At 49.1% G+C, this 16187-nt stretch overlaps 1 protein-coding gene and 1 long non-coding RNA gene across 4 annotated transcripts; one reads left to right on the forward strand and one right to left on the reverse strand.

Moving 5' to 3' along the window:
• Nucleotides 1-1766: 1766 nt before the first annotated feature.
• On the reverse strand, nt 1767-8253 carry LOC111532154. 2 transcript variants are annotated; one of them, XR_003309527.2, is made up of 4 exons: nt 7363-7513; nt 6811-6934; nt 4335-4563; nt 1767-2692 (listed from the first exon to the last, which is right to left on the reverse strand). It is a non-coding gene; the product is annotated as an uncharacterized LOC111532154 (long non-coding RNA). The 2 variants fall into 2 exon arrangements; XR_004228501.1 differs by lacking the exons at nt 1767-2692; nt 4335-4563; nt 7363-7513 and adding exons at nt 5738-6190; nt 7972-8253.
• Nucleotides 6389-12799, forward strand: MYCN (MYCN proto-oncogene, bHLH transcription factor). Of its 2 annotated transcripts, none has more exons than XM_023198540.3 (3): nt 6389-6890; nt 7768-8674; nt 11289-12799. In XM_023198540.3, exons 2-3 carry the CDS (start codon nt 7885-7887, stop codon nt 11891-11893), a joined length of 1395 nt encoding a protein of 464 aa, XP_023054308.1. In that variant the 5' UTR covers nt 6389-6890; nt 7768-7884; the 3' UTR covers nt 11894-12799. The 2 variants fall into 2 exon arrangements, with proteins under 2 accessions (XP_023054308.1, XP_023054303.2); XM_023198535.3 differs by having other exon boundaries at nt 6392-6581.
• Nucleotides 12800-16187: the final 3388 nt, after the last annotated feature.

The following is a 16187-nucleotide window of genomic DNA, read 5'->3' on the forward strand; positions in this document are numbered from 1 at the left end:
TGGGTCTCAAACTCTCCTCCAGCCTCAGATGTCAAAAAACTATGCATTTTGCCTTGGGCACATCCAACATCATATACGTTGAATGGCTTTGATGGGCTTGATTCTAATCTTAATTAAAGCAGTGCCCGTTTTGGTCCATCTTGGTCTCTTTGAACCCACTCTCAGCTGACTCAGTTCAATAGTAGTTTGGTGGGAAAAATGCCAACCGTCCTGGGAAACAAAGGAGAAATTTGGGAGTGACTTTAGGCTTCACAAAAGGGTCCCTTACGTCACTTGAAATGATTAACTTTACTGAAGAGTAACAAAATTATTTTTGAAAAATAAAAACAAAGAAATTAAATTTGCTCATAACCCCACTGCTTAAAAAAAAAAAAAAAAAAAGGTATAGACCAGGCGTGGTGGCTCACGCCTGTAATCCTAGCAATTTGGGAAGCTGAGGTGGGCGGATCACTTGAGGTCGGGGTTTGAAATCAGCCTGGCCACCAAGGTGAAACCCTGTCTCTACTAAAATACAAAAATTAACCTGGTGTTGTGGCATGTGCCTGTAATCCCAGCTACCAGGGATGCTGAGGCAGGAGAATCACTTCAACCAGGGAGGCAGAGGCTGAGTGAGCCAAGACTGTGCCATTGCACTCCAGCCTGAGCAATAAAGTGAGACTCCATCTCAAAAAAAAAAAAATTAAGCAGGCATAGTGGCGAGTGCCTATAATCTCAGCTACTAGGGAGGCTGAGGCACAAGAATCACTTGAACCTGGGAGGCAGAGGTTGCAGTGAGCCAAGATCACACCACTGCAGTCCAGCCTGGATGAAACTGTCTAAATAAATAAATAAATAAATAAATAAATAAATAAATAACTGTATGTTATATCAAGTCCAAAGTTTCTCCCTCCACTTGACTGATTCTCTTCTTCAAAGTAAACCACTGTTAACAACTTGGTGCACATTCTTCTCAATTTGTTACTGGGTTGATGCAGATATATCTAAGTACATGTAAGTACATATATATCCAAAATGCCAAACAGATTGACCTATACCTTGCTTATTTTCCTTCACGTTCACGAACATTTCCCAAGTCTGTAACTACAGATCTAGCACATTATTTCTTGTGGGTGTATGTAATTCCACTGCATGGATATGTTACATACCATTCTCCTGTTTAATTTGTTTTTGTTACGGATATTGAGATTGCTTGTAGTATTTTTGTTATTGAGAATGATGCAGCCACACACATTCTTATTTATATGCTTTTGTGTGTTTGTCTTATTATTTCTCATAGGATGGATCCTGAAGAGTGGAACTGCTTTTCCTCTTAGGGCAGGCACATCAACAGTGTATGTGAGGCCCCTGCCCCCACTCCCCAGGCTGGCCAGTACTTTGGGCCAATCTGCTAGACCCCAAAACGGTAATCTCATTGAGATTTAATTTGCATTCTCCTGACTACCGGTGAAGTTGAGCATCTTTTCATATGTTTATTGACAATTTGCATTTCTTATTCAGTAAATTACCTACTCATATCCTAGAGTCATATTTCTGTCTGCCTGTTTTTTTCTATTCAATTTGTGGGAACTCTTTGTATACGTGAGATATAATCTTTGACTCAATATATGGCAAGTATTTTCTATTACTGTTGTCATCTTTTTATTGTAGTAAAATTCTTACATCCAGCACCCCCACCCTTCCCCCGCCTATTTTTTTTTTTTTTTTGCATTTGGGTTAAGCAGAGAGCTAGCTTTACTGTTTTCCAAATGAAGTAAATCAATCCCAAGGATTTTAAAATTATTTAATCAGTAAAAATGTACACATTTTGAGGGAGAAGGCGTGATGATCCCAGGAAAACCTGTGCTGTTGTCCCTGAAGATAGACCCAGTAGATCTTTTTCCTTTATTTTTCTTTCTTTTGAGACAAGGTCTCACTCTGTCATCCAGGCTGGAATGCAGTGGCGTGATGATGGCACACTGCAGCCTTGATCTCCCTGGGCTCAGGTGATCTTTCTGCCTCAGCCTCCCAAGTAGCTGGGACCACAGGCATGCACCCACCACGCCCAGCTAATTTTTATATTTTTTGTAGAGACGGGGTTTCACCATGTTGCCTAGGCTAGTCTCAAATTCCTGGGCTCAAGCCATCTGCCCTCCTCAGACTCTTGAAGTGCCAGGATTACAGGCATGAGCCACCATGCCTGGCCAACCCAGCAGATCTTTAATTCACAATCTGGAAAAACCATTTAGAGGCTGTTGCTCTCCTAGCTGGTCATGGTTTGGGCCCTTCTCAACGTGTGTATGTGTGTGTTGTTTCTTTGTGTGTGTGTCTTAGTAAAGAGGAGATATGTAAACTAAAATATTCTCCTCCCTCAAAAATTGCCTGACTTAATTATAAACCGAACCCTGTATATAACTCTATCCTAGCAGTTGGTCATTAGATTGAGCCATCCATTTCAGATGTGAGTCTCCCTCCCTGTTCCACAGTGAGCTCCTTGAGGCTGCACCTTAACTTACCTCTGTTTCAAACCTCCCCAGGGGCTCAGACACAGTAGTAGATGGGTACTTGTCTCAGTCCATTTTGTGTTGCTATAAAATAATAGCACAGACTGGGTAATTTATAAAGAAAGGAAATGTATTTCTCATGTTTCTGGAGGCTGAGAAGTCCAAAATCAAGGTGCCAGCAATCGCTGAGGGCCTTCATGGTATACCATCCCCTGGCAGGAAAAAGGAAGAGAGAGTAAGAGATCAAACTCCCAGCCTCAAGCCCTTTTATAATTAGCATTAATCCATTCACAAGAGTGGAACCCTCATGACCTAAACACCTCCCATTAGGTCCTGAGACAGGAATAATACAAGGTGGCTGCAGAATAATAGAACATTTCAGGCAGCAAGTTCACATGACTAGCAAAGGGAAACTGTTGAAATAGCTGCAGAGGCCATGGGCTGACAAGACCCTGAAGAATAGAGTGTGGACCAAGCTGGCTAAGACCCACTGAACTCAGCAAGGCACTGGATTTGACCTAGGTTTCTCCTAGGACCTCATTATACACTCATTAACATACTAAATCACACACCCCACCAGCATCGTGAGAGTTTCGAGAAGACCCACATTTGCTGTAAAAATAGGTAGTGTCACAGTTCTGAGAAATCTCCACCTTTTTCTAGGAATGATCATGAATATTCCACCTCTTGGTTAAAGAAACTCATAAAGGTAGCATGCCCAACCCCCTTTCATGTGAGTCTCTCGAGTACACCTGCATTCCCTTTTCTTGAGTGTTTACTTTTCCCTTTGCAATAAATTGTACTTTCACTATTTTCCAACTGGTCTTCGAATTCATTCTCTTGACAATGTCAAGAGCCTGGACACTGGCTGGGGTCTAGATCCCACTGGTATTTGGGGACCTCCCTTCCAACAGTGTTGCACTGGGGTTTAAATTTCCAACATGGGCCAGGCTCGGTGGCGCAAGCCTGTAATCCCAGCACTTTGGGAGGCCGAGATGGGCAGATCACGAGGTCAGGAGATCGAGACCACCCTGGCTAACATGGTGAAACCCCGTCTCTACTAAAAAATACAAAAAACTAGCCAGGCGAGGTGGCGGGTGCCTGTAGTCCCAGCTACTCAGGAGGCTGAGGCAGGAGAATGGCGTAAACCTGAGAGGCGGAGCTTGCAGTGAGCTGAGATCCGGCCACTGCACTCCAGCCTGGGCGACAGAGCGAGATTCCGTCTCAAAAAAATAAATAAATAAATAAATTTCCAGCATGTGCTTTTGTCGGGGGACACATTGAAACTACGGCAGTACTGAACAAAACCTTGGCTTTGACGCCATATGAAGACTTGTTTTGTGTGTATTCACATAGTTGAAGTATTTCAACATTTTTAAGAGAGATTTTCAGGCTTCTCTATAAGCAGACTAAGAATCAGCATTAGCATGTTTTCTCCATGTACAAAGTCTTTTATCTTTCTACTTACAAATGAAGGTAACCGATAAATATTTGTTGCATTTTATCATTCTGTTAACCTTCAGATTCAGACTTGTCAGTAATTACTGGCTTGAATTAAAAGCAGGAGATTAGAGATTGAGGTTCAGAAAGTATAAATGATTTGCTCAAAGGCATGTAGAGTAACCAGGTGTCCTGTCCCTCTGTCCCTCTCTTCTGCTACATCTTGTCCCTCAACAAAGGGTGAATGACCTACTGATGGTCATTCATCTGATGAGAAAGGACAAAGGCAGGGCTTTGACTCTGAGCAACTGAACCCATCCTGGCCTATTTTCACAGTCCCGCTACGGAAGATCTGGCTGCCTTAAAAGGACTCATTCAGTGATCTTGCTCTTGAACAATACCATGAGTACTTACTATATACAGGTACGCTGCTGTGCCCTGAGGATCCCCTCTGGAGCAAAACTGACCCAGGTCATCACAGGTTAGCGAGGGAGAGTGAGCCTGTCTTCCACAGTGTCACCGAAATGAGCACTGAACAAATACTCCCAGGCATAGATCATTACAAATGGAGGTGAGCGCTGGGCAGGAAAGGACAGGATGCTAGGCGAGAATTCAGCAGGAGGGCTTGATGTCGATTAGGGGGCTAGGGAGAAGCAGAAGTGGGGCTGTAAAAGGCTTTTGCAAAGGTGAAGCCTTTTACATTTGTGAGGGAAATAACAATAATAAAGGTGCTTGGAAGGGCAGCTCATCCGCATTCATGGGCCTCTTCCTAGAACTCTGGGAATCTTTCTCCCTGTGGCTCTGTAGGCATCCAGGGTCAGGGCTGGAAAGGCCTTCACAAATGCTAATCTGTGAGCATTTTATGGGTTGCCCCCTGACCCTCAGCATCCTCCTCCTTAACTAGATCCGATGGTGAGTTGAAGAGGTGGGGGCAATGGAGAATGGCATTTCCAGTTTGGAGAAAAAAGTGAGGGGGAGGTGGGGAAGCCCTCCCACCCCAATCCCAGGGCCAGGTTTCCCTCCCTCCACACAAGCCTAAGGGATGTTTTTCAAGGCAAAATCCCACCTCACTGTGTATTTGGTTGTGAAGGGGGCTGTCCAGGAGACCAGAATTGTTCTTGGGGGAGAGTTTGGCGGGCAGGGGCAGTAATGTCTGATCCCCTGCAGACAAATGCACCTGTAAGAAAGCTAGACCAGCGTGAAGTAAAGCCAGGATTTGATGGTGGAGGGAAGGGAGGGGGCCAATGCTGCTGCTGGACAGAGAGGTGTTATTGTTCCCGGAAGAAAATCATGTCGTGGTCATCATAATAATAATAGCTGACACAACTATTATGGGCTGAAGACTTATGAGAGCTTTCATAACTCTCAGGTAAGAGGCACTACGAACTCCATTTCACAATTGACGAAACTGAGGCACAAAGAAACGAGGTAGTGACAGCAGCTTTCCTTTTTCCCTTCAACAATTCAGAATCAAGCTTTTTGAGCCGAGGCTGGGTCTCAGGAGGTGTGGACAGCAGTTCCATCTCTGGAAATCAGATTCGCCTGCCCATAATTGGGGAGAATGGTGGCTTTGAAAAGGTTAACTTGGGAGCCCTGAGGACCGCTGCAGAGAACGTACGCCCATTCCCCCTCGGAAGCAGAGCCAGGCCGCCTCCCCTCCGCAGCGGTGAGGACTCGTGGACAGTCCCACGGGGATGGCGGGAGACTTGCGGAGTGGCCGCCCTCCAGGTCCGCGCCGAGGCCGGGCAGCTCCGCTTTCTGCTCAGTCTCCGCGAGGTGTCGCCTTCGGCCGAAGAAACCACCGCGGCGCCACCCTCGTAGCTCGCACTTATTTATTTATTTTCAAACAAGGGGGGCGCCCCTCTCCTTTCAATTCGAAACTAGAAACATCCAGAGGTCTTGTTCCTAAGGGGGCGCGTCCTCTCCCTGCTATTTTGCACCTTCGGACTAGCCTTCTTTCGTAATTACACAGGAGCAACCTCTCTGCAAGGCCTTGCTCAACGTCGGCCTCGCGCTCAGCTGCACAACACGCAGTCAAAGCGGGGGCTGGGTTAGAAGCATCGGTCTCCCCTCCCCAACACACACCCCCGGAGCCCTCCGTAATTTTTTTTTTTTTTCTTTTAATGACAAGCAATTGCCAGGCCCGCAGGGTGGGTGCTGCATTGCACCGCTCGGCGCGCAGCTGGTTCTGAGTGCAGCCGGTGCAAGCCCGGGGGTCCAAAAGGGCGGGAGGGGCACACCCCGGGCTTCCCAGCTTTGCAGCCTTCTCTCTGCAAAGAAAAGCAAGTGGCTTTTGGCGCGAAAGCCTTGGCGCCTCCCCTGATTTTTATGGAAATCAGGAGGGCGGGGTAAAGCCGCTTTCCTCTCCTTTCTCCCTCCCCCTTGTCTGCGCCACAGCCCCCTTCTCTCCCCGCCCCCCGGGTGTGTCAGATTTTTCAGTTAATAATATCCCCCGAGCTTCAAAGCGCAGGCAGTGACAGTCATCTGTCTGGACGCGCTGGGTGGATGCGGGGGGCTCCTGGGAACTGTGTTGGAGCCGAGCAAGCGCTAGCCAGGCGCAAGCGCGCACACACTGTAGCCACCCGAGGACACCCCCGCCCCCCGGCCCACCCGGAGACACCCGCGCAGAATCGCCTCCGGATCCCCTGCAGTCAGCGGGAGGTAAGGAGCAGGGCTTCCAAACCCCCCGGCGCCCAGGGAGCCACGAGCGCCGGGGCAAGGCAAGCCCTGGACGGGATTGCGACGTGCGCACCGGGCGCCCGAATATGCCCGGGGGACTGTTTCTGCTTCCGAAACAAAACCATCTCTGGGTTTTCCCAGAAAAGCCAGTTCCAGCCCCGAAGCCATCCTGGCTAGAGGAGACCCGCCCTAATCCTTTTGCAGCCCTTACCGGGGGGAGTAATGGCTTCTGCGAAAAGAAATTCCCCCTGCTCTAGAAGATCTGTCTGTGTTTGAGCTGTCGGAGAGCCGGTGCGTCCCCACCCTAGGCTGGGGTTCTTCTCCAAAGGGTGCCCCTGGAGGAAGAAGATGGGAGGTTAGGGCGAGGCCACGGCGGTCGTAATCTGGGTCACGGCTGCTCCAGCTCGGAGGAGAGGCGGCTCTCCCGGTGACCCTCCTCGCGCGGACGCCCCTGCACCATTCCCGAGAACAGGGGCTCAACCTCCCCCTCTCTGGAAGAGGACGTTGTTGGGGGTTTGGAAGAGCAGGAATGGGCTTAGAGACGTTCCAGATAAGCTATAGGTAGGAGTATCCCTGCAGCGGGTGAATGCCGAGGGCGTTTGCTCAAATTTGGGGAGGGGAAGGATTTGTGGATATGGGTGTCTGTTGTTGGTCTCCGTCTAGAGAAAGGCTTTTTCATTTGCAAAGTTTCCTAAATCCCCTGCTATCATTTGCACTCCCGAGGCTGCATTTTTACAAAGGGGGTAGAAGGTACTCCAAATACCATACCCGGTAGCTGTGTCGGAGAGCCCAGCTCTCCTGAGCAGCCGGCCCCACACCGCTGCGAGTGGGGTTGTCTGCGTGCTCGTGAGAGCTAGAATTCTGCAGCCTGGAACAACCCCCTCCCCCAGGCAGTGCCTCGTGTGAATGAAATGGCAGTTTCCAAAGTTGCGGAGCCACGCCACCACCCCCTGCATCTGCATGCCCCCTCCCACCCCCTGTCGTAGACAGCTTGTACACAAAAGGAGGGAGGGAGCGAGAGGCACAACTTCCTCCACCTTCGGGAGCCGTGGGCAGAGTGGGGGGCTTGGAGGGAAGATTGGGGAACCGGGTTAGAGGGGGTGCCCATTGCCTATCCCCTCAGTCTGCTCCGTTTGCCCACCCTCTCCTGTGTGTCTGTCGGTTGCAGTGTTGGAGGTCGGCGCCGGCCCCCGCCTTCCGCGCCCCCCACGGGAAGGAAGCACCCCCGGTATTAAAACGAGCGGGGCGGAAAGAAGCGTTCAGTCGCCGGCCGGGAGGCGAGCCGATGCCGAGCTGCTCCGCGTCCACCATGCCGGGCATGATCTGCAAGAACCCAGACCTCGAGTTTGACTCGCTGCAGCCCTGCTTCTACCCGGACGAAGATGACTTCTACTTCGGCGGCCCCGACTCGACCCCCCCGGGGGAGGACATCTGGAAGAAGTTTGAGCTACTGCCCACGCCCCCGCTGTCGCCCAGCCGTGGCTTCGCGGAGCACAGCTCCGAGCCCCCGAGCTGGGTCACGGAGATGCTGCTCGAGAACGAGCTGTGGGGCAGCCCGGCCGAGGAGGACGCGTTCGGCCTGGGTGGACTGGGTGGCCTCACCCCCAACCCGGTCATCCTCCAGGACTGCATGTGGAGCGGCTTCTCCGCCCGCGAGAAGCTGGAGCGCGCCGTGAGCGAGAAGCTGCAGCACGGCCGCGGGCCGCCGACCGCCGGTTCCACCGCCCAGTCCCCGGGAGCCGGCGCCGCCAGCCCTGCGAGTCGCGGGCACGGCGGGGCTGCGGGAGCCGGCCGCGCCGGGGCAGCCCTGCCCGCCGAGCTCGCCCACCCGGCTGCCGAGTGCGTGGATCCTGCGGTGGTCTTCCCCTTTCCTGTGAACAAGCGCGAGCCAGCACCCATGCCCGCAGCCCCGGCCAGTGCCCCGGCGGCGGGCCCTGCGGTCGCCTCGGGGGTGGGTGTCTCCGCCCCAGCCGGGGCCGCAGGGGTCGCCCCTCTGCGCCCAGGCGGCCGCCAAACCAGCGGCGGCGACCACAAGGCCCTCAGTACCTCCGGAGAGGACACCCTGAGCGATTCAGGTAAAGAACGAACTCGGGTCCGGCTGCCTCCCTGGGACACTGGACCCCGGGTCGCGTCCCCTTTGTTAGTGCTTGGGGAGCATTTTGGAGGCAGTGCTGGGGGCAAAGAGGTCCTGTTTCCTCCAAGTCTGTCCTCGGGGTAAAGAGAAGGGGCTGAGAGAAGGCCACTGCAAAGGGTGCTCTCCAATTCTCGCCTTTAACTAAAGTTCCTTCCACCCTCTCCTGAGGAGCCCTCCTCTAGGCCATCACGGGCCCTCACCCCGTTCCCCCCCCCCGCATCTGTTGTAGCGCAGCCTGAGGAATAAAATTGAAGAAAGTTGGTGGCTAAACCGGGTGAGGGTTTAGGGGGTTGCTGGGTGCATTGCCTGGACAGAAACCTGTTAGCGCAGGGGTGAAAGGGACTCTCCGGCCCAGGTCAGGGGAGGGAAAGACATCCCGAGAAGATAAAGGGCTGTGCAAAGCCCTTTTTAAGGCGCAGGAACTTATAGGAGGGTTGCACAGATGGCTAGAGCCGGTTTTCTTTTTTTTTTTTTTTTCTTTTTCAAATGTCGGTACCCTTCCCCCATCCTCGGTGGGTGGTGGGCTATTTGCTCCTGGTGCGTGGCCAGCAGGCGGCGATATGCGAGTCCAGCAGGCGGGCCCGGGATCTGAAAGGCTGGGGGTTGGGGGGGCACCCTCCCTCCCTCCATTCAGCAGCTGGCTGCAAGTGCAGCAGCAGTTGTGTACATTCTTAAGGGGCCTCCTCTTTCCAATGTGCAGTGAAAACTGGCTCCAGTTTTGTCTTCCATCCTGAATTCCAGGCCTAATTTGAGATGTGAGTTGTATCTGTAACCCAGTGCCCTTGAAGGTGAGGGCAGGCACTCAGCAGCCTCTCCAGGAATGCTCGCATCCTGGGAGGACTCACTGGTTAGTTGTATTGTGTGCATTTGTCTGTGCCTTAAGCTGAAGGGAAGGATTAAAACCAGGCCTTTCCCTGGGGGTCTGGATGAACAGAACTCAACCCAAAGAGTGGCATTGCCTTGTCCTTGGAGCAGGGAGCTGGGACCACCCCCCCCCCCCCTTGGACTTTGAAAATCAGTGTTTTCAGAATGCAGGTGGAAACCATCCTAAATTTACTTCTGGGCTGAGGAGAGATCTTTGAGGCTCCTGGAAGGAAACTTGGTGATAAGCCTCCAGTTTGAAAAGGCTCTGTCCCTTTAATGTCTGCGCCTTGACAGCTTTCCGTGAGGAAGCACTTCCTTCCAACAGCTGTCTTCTTGGCAGAAAACCAAAACATTGGCTTAAAGGGACCTACAGACTGGAACAGCCTCACATTTCGGCTTTAGAACAAATCCCACAATTGTTCAGCTTTCCGGTCCCCTTCAGATCAAGCAGAAGATGTGTTTTGATTTTCATGCTTGTATTTTAAACAATAATTTTCTACCCCAGCGTGGTAGTCAATGAGGGGAGAGGGGGAAGAATGCACACATGATGCTACACGTTTTTGTTGTTGCTGTTGTTATTGGTGGCTTTGAGGAGAGCTGCTCCCATTTGGGGGTTTATACCAACTGTGGATTATGGCTTTGTAGTTAAGACTTGATCTTTGTTAAATGAAAAACTGCTTACTGTATAAAACTCAGGTTTGTGGATGAAAAGTTGTTTTTCTTCTTCAGTTAATTAAATTGTTCCTCTAGTTTGTTTAAGGACTTAAAATCAAACACAACCATGTGTAAATTGCTAAATGAGGCTCCTAAAATGAGAGGCCTCAACTCTTTAAGTGTGGAGCTAGAAATGTAAATAAGTCCACCGGGCAGACTGGTGATTATGATAAAAGCTACCATTTACTGAGCATCTGTCTACTAGGCGCAGCTCTATGCAAAGTCTACATTTTATCTGTCAAAGTGGTATCCCAATTTAATAGCTGAGGAAACAGAGGCTTAGAAAGGCTGGGTAACTTGACCAGGGTCATGCAACTAGTCTGCGGTGGAGCCAGGATTCTGTCTGACCCTGAAGGCCAAGTTCTTTATATTTATTTCTACTACCTGCTAAAGTCTTGAATGGAGACTGAAAGCACAGTTGGGGAATGGGGAAGGAAAACATACTTATATGTACACACATACATGCATATGTATGTATGTATGTTTTTCTTGTTTTTTTGATACGGAGTTTTGCTCTTGTTGCCCAGGCTGGAGTGCAGTGGTGTGATCTGGGCTCAATGCAACGCCTGCCCCCCGAGTTCAAGTGATTCTCCTGCCTCAGCCTCCCAAGTTAGCTGGGATTACAGGAGCATGCCACCACGCCCAGCAAAGTTTTGTATTTTTAGTAGAGGCGGGGTTTCACCATGTTAGCCAGGATGGTCTCAATCTCCTCATCTCAGGTGATCCTCCTGCCTCTGCCTCCCAAAGTGCTGGGATTACAGGTGTGAGTCACCACGTCCGTCCTACAGATATATTTAATTTAAAGAGATCTAACACATACATAACTGTCCACATCTATGCTGATGGACTCGTAAAAATAGCACACTCTGTGCCAGGGTCTGCCGGAAGAGACAGATAACACATATATAATAACATGAATATATATGAATTTCATTCAAATGGTTCTCACATGAGAGTAACTCGCATCTTGTTCTCAGATGATGAAGATGATGAAGAGGAAGATGAAGAGGAGGAAATTGACGTGGTCACTGTGGAGAAGCGGCGTTCCTCCTCCAACACCAAGGCTGTCACCACATTCACCATCACTGTGCGTCCCAAGAACGCAGCCCTGGGTCCCGGGAGGGCTCAGTCCAGCGAGCTGATCCTCAAACGATGCCTTCCCATCCACCAGCAGCACAACTACGCCGCCCCATCTCCCTACGTGGAGAGTGAGGATGCACCCCCCCAGAAGAAGATAAAGAGTGAGGTGTCCCCACGTCCGCTCAAGAGTGTCATCCCCCCAAAGCCTAAGAGCTTGAGCCCGCGAAACTCTGACTCGGAGGACAGTGAGCGTCGCAGGAACCACAACATCCTGGAGCGCCAGCGCCGCAACGACCTTCGGTCCAGCTTTCTCACCCTCAGGGACCACGTGCCGGAGCTGGTAAAGAATGAGAAGGCCGCCAAGGTGGTCATTTTGAAAAAGGCCACCGAGTACGTCCACTCCCTCCAGGCCGAGGAGCACCAGCTTTTGCTGGAAAAGGAAAAATTGCAGGCAAGACAGCAGCAGTTGCTAAAGAAAATTGAACACGCTCGGACTTGCTAGACGCTTCTCAAAACTGGACAGTCACTGCCACTTTGCACATTTTGATTTTTTTTAAACAAACATTGTGTTGACATTAAGAATGTTGGTTTACTTTCAAATCGGTCCCCTGTCGAGTTCGGCTCTGGGTGGGGAGCAGGACCACCAGTGTGGGGTTCTGCTGGGACCTTGGAGAGCCTGCATCCCAGGATGGTGGGTGGCCCTGCAGCCTCCTCCACCTCACCTCCATGACAGTGGTAAAAGTTGGTGACGGTTGGGAGCCTCTGGGGCTGTTGAAGTCACCTTGTGTGTTCCAAGTTTCCAAACAACAGAAAGTCATTCCTTCTTTTTTAAAATGGTGCTTAAGTTCCAGCAGATGCCACATAAGGGGTTTGCCATTTGATACCCCTGGGGAACATTTCTGTAAATACCATTGACACATCCGCCTTTTGTATACGTCCTGGGTAATGAGAGGTGGCTTTTGCGGCCAGTATTAGACTGGAAGTTCATACCTAAGTACTGTAATAATACCTCAATGTTTGAGGAGCATGTTTTGTATACAAATATATTGTTAATCTCTGTTATGTACTGTACTAATTCTTACACTGCCTGTATACTTTAGTATGACGCTGATACATAACTAAATTTGATACTTATATTTTCGTATGAAAATGAGTTGTGAAAGTTTTGAGTAGATATTACTTTATCACTTTTTGAACTAAGAAACTTTTGTAAAGAAATTTACTATATATATATGCCTTTTTCCTAGCCTGTTTCTTCCTGTTAATGTATTTGTTGATGTTTGGTGCATAGAACTGGGTAAATGCAAAGTTCTGTGTTTAATTTCTTCAAAATGTATATATTTAGTGCTGCATCTTATAGCACTTTGAAATACCTCATGTTTATGAAAATAAATAGCTTAAAATTAAATGATGCAACTCAACCTTTTCCTTCCTGGCACTATACTTTGTCCCTTAAGGAGCAACCATAAATAATCCATAACTTACAGAGGGGATTTGGTTTCCATAAATAGCCCTTTTTGCACCTGTACAATCCTGGTTGGGGGGCCTGAGTCATTGTTCCCACTTAAGGTGGAGGAAACTGAGTTTGGGGAAATTTCCAAGATTATGCAGAATAGAGATGCTACTAGTGACTATTCTGTGCATTGTAGCAATGGCACTTGACAGTTTGCAGAGCACTTCTGTATATTGTGGCTCCTTAGTGGAATTAAGCTGGGACCTCAGATCAGTCCCTGTAAAAGCAGTCACAGAGTTGTTTAACTCGCTTGTATTGGGCTTTGGTAGTATTTGCCCCATTGGCAGACAGTCTTCTATTTTAACATAGAGCACAGTTTGTCTCCAAGAATTCATTGTTAAAAACCTTTACTGGGATCTGTGGAGGTTCTAGGCTAAGCATGGCAAGCAGAATAAAAAGATGGAAATGGGTTCCTCCCTTCAATGAACTCAAATCTGATTCACCAACGTGTAATGAATGAATTGACAGTTACGTAGTCCAGAGCAAGTTCCAGGTGCAGGAGAGACCCTGGGTCACAATGGAGACCCCATATGGGTGGTGTAGCTCTCTGCTAGCCATTCCTATCACACAGCAGTGTCTTGGCTACTCGGGCTCCCCTGTGGAGATAGGATCAATCTTGCAGGCTCCAGAAGACAGAGCCAAGACTTAGTTGTTAGGGAGGTTTTAGATGGTTTACCTGTTGGGACGTAAGACCCTTGCTTGTAAGCAGCTTCTCAGAACTAAAAGTGTACAAATAACATATTTCTCTTTTGAGTGTCAGCTTGTACTCGGTTATTTCTCTAGGGTTTTGTTTATCTCAGATTTTTAACTGTGAGCTGAAAAAGAAAAAAAAAAAAAAAGGCCTTTTGCTTTACTGAGAAGAAAGCAGGTCCAGAGATGAGACAGCTTTGCTTGCCTGGCCACACAGTTTGTCGGGGCAGAAATGGGAGACACCAAGCCATGTGTCCTTGTCTGCTTTGGTCATTTTATTTTTTTATTATTTTTTTCTTTTGAGATGGAGTCTCACTCTGGTACCCAGGCTGGAGTGCAGTGGCGCAACCTCAGCTCACTGCAACCTCCACCTCCCGGGTTCAGGCGATTCTCCTGCCTTAGCCTCCTGAGTAGCTAGGACGACAGGTGCATGCCACCACACCTGGCTAATTTTTTGCATTTTTAGTAGTGACAAAGTTTCACCATGTTAGCCAGGATGGTCTCGATCTCCTGACCTTGTGATCCACCTACCTCGGCCCCCCAAAGTGCTGGAATTGCAGGCATGAAAAATGCCCAGCCACTTTGGTCATTTTATAAAGGCAAGTAGGAGTTCAGAACTCGAATTTGAGATGTGAGGTAGGTAAGACTACCATGTACATCTTTCTGATGGTCTTGCCATGTAGAAAATAGATAAAATGCCCTTTAATTCTCCTAGTCCCCATCCCCAGACTAAAAATAATGCACCCTTTCTTTTTGAATTGTCATTCAAAAAACTTCTGTTCGTTTGCATTTTACAGGCCCCAAATCACTCACAGCCTCTGCCCCTCTGTGTATGCAAGAGGCAAAAGAAAGTTAAGCAACCTCACGTTAATTGTGCACCTAAGATTCTTGAAGCCCAGCTCAGTCATCCCAATTTCTCTATTTGTGATTCCCATAAGGAGCCTACCTGAGTGTGTCCAGTGAAATGGAATGCTTAACTGTGAAGAAAGAAAACTGTTCATATGAATGAGGCCACTAAACTACAATTCCTCCTATGCTCTCTTTTTGCTCTGGCTGCTGGGAAGCTCAGAGCCAAATTCCACCCCCTCTAACATTTCCAGTGGTCATTCTCTTCTAAATGTTTACGGTTTCTTGTTTTTCATTGTTAGGTTAGTCATCTTTTTAATGTATATAATGTAGTATATAACATGAAATGTTTTTGCATTAGGTGGACCACACATATGCACCTAAAGTATTAAAACTAAAGTGAAAAAAATCCCATATTTGCCTTTTCTGACCTAGCTGAGGGAATGTCACCAAATTTAGCTCTGTAATTATCTATAAAGTAATTGCTGTAGTCACAGAAGAATTGAGCTAGTTGTTTCAATAACATGAGAAACCATCTCTGCATTCCAAGAGCAGTTTTGAGACCGGGAAAGAGCTCTACATCATTTAGATCAATAAATCATAGAGATGAGACGCAGCACAGAGATCATCTCATTGAAATTCATTTCACAGAATGGGGGTGCGGGATCCCACCTGGAATTAATGGCTTTACCCAGGGAGACTAGAGCCAGGGTCTCCTATGATCCGCCCAGTGCCCTTCCCAAAACATTTGCTTTCTCATTGCCCACACAGTAGCCTCCCCACCTCCTAGCCCTCCTGTCCACCTACATCATGCTTCCACATTAACCCTTCTAAACCACCTACTTGTTATGCAAACTTACAACAGTTCCCTGCTATTTATAGAATTGAGTCCTGACTCTCCGGCCCAGCACGGAGGTGCTTCTACCCGTCCCACCAGCTCCATTGCCCATGGCTCTCCGGGTGTTGGACTCTGGCTGTTTCTCATTCGTGACTTGTCTTGCCACATCCCTCCTTCTGGGTTATCCAATTCCATTAATTGAAATCCTTCTCAATCTTGCATCCCCAGGTGGGCCTTTCCCAGCCCTTGGCCTCTGTGCACTTATCCTCTAGCCCCTCTGGAGACAGAAAAGCTGCCTTACACACCTCCTAGACCCTCTAAATTGTGGGCTCCCTTAAGGCAGTTAGGGCTCTTATTTGCCTCTGATTCTGAGCACCTGCCCTGTGACTGACAGGTGAGAGAGCCTTAGCAGATGCCAGCAACAGAGACGGTAACAGAGGAAGGAGTGAGGTGAGGATTTCCACTATGGGTGGGTCTCCCACCAACCCCAGTTCACAAGCTCTCGGGCTAATTCAGATGGGAAAAGATATCCCTTAGACCTCAGTGAGTGTCTGGTACTGACAATGCTGGTAGTTCTGGGGAAGTGAAGATAAAATGCTCATAGAGGCCTGTCTACAAAAAGCCCACAGTCTGCAAGAGAGTTAAAGCCCTGGGGATTGTATAGAAGGCAAAGGGAGAAACTAAGAGGCACTGGGGTTGAGGGGCTGATGAATGAAAGCATATGAGGGCCCTCGTGGCTGAATTTGGGGCAGTCTGACAGAGGAAGCTGGTCCTCTGCCTTGGTTCACTGAGTCTACCCCTGGCCTGGCCTGAGGCAGCTCAAACACTGGCCTTAGGCCACAGATGGTCTACACTCACAGTGAAAAAGGTTGCAGTGCCTCCCACCCCTGCGTAGCACTGCAGAGCTTC

The sequence above is a fragment of the Piliocolobus tephrosceles genome, chromosome 15 (assembly GCF_002776525.5).
Source record: "Piliocolobus tephrosceles isolate RC106 chromosome 15, ASM277652v3, whole genome shotgun sequence".
Lineage (NCBI taxonomy): Eukaryota > Metazoa > Chordata > Mammalia > Primates > Cercopithecidae > Piliocolobus > Piliocolobus tephrosceles.

Excerpts from the sequence above, each read along its gene's own strand:
- MYCN (XM_023198535.3), top strand. The coding sequence starts at position 6,426 with ATGCGGGGGGCTCCTGGGAACTGTGTTGGAGCCGAGCAAGCGCTAGCC. Across the intron at positions 6,582-7,767 it reads TCCCCTGCAGTCAGCGGGAG|TGTTGGAGGTCGGCGCCGGC; the intron begins GTAAGGAGCAGG and ends TGTCGGTTGCAG. Across the intron at positions 8,675-11,288 it reads GGACACCCTGAGCGATTCAG|ATGATGAAGATGATGAAGAG; the intron begins GTAAAGAACGAA and ends TCTTGTTCTCAG.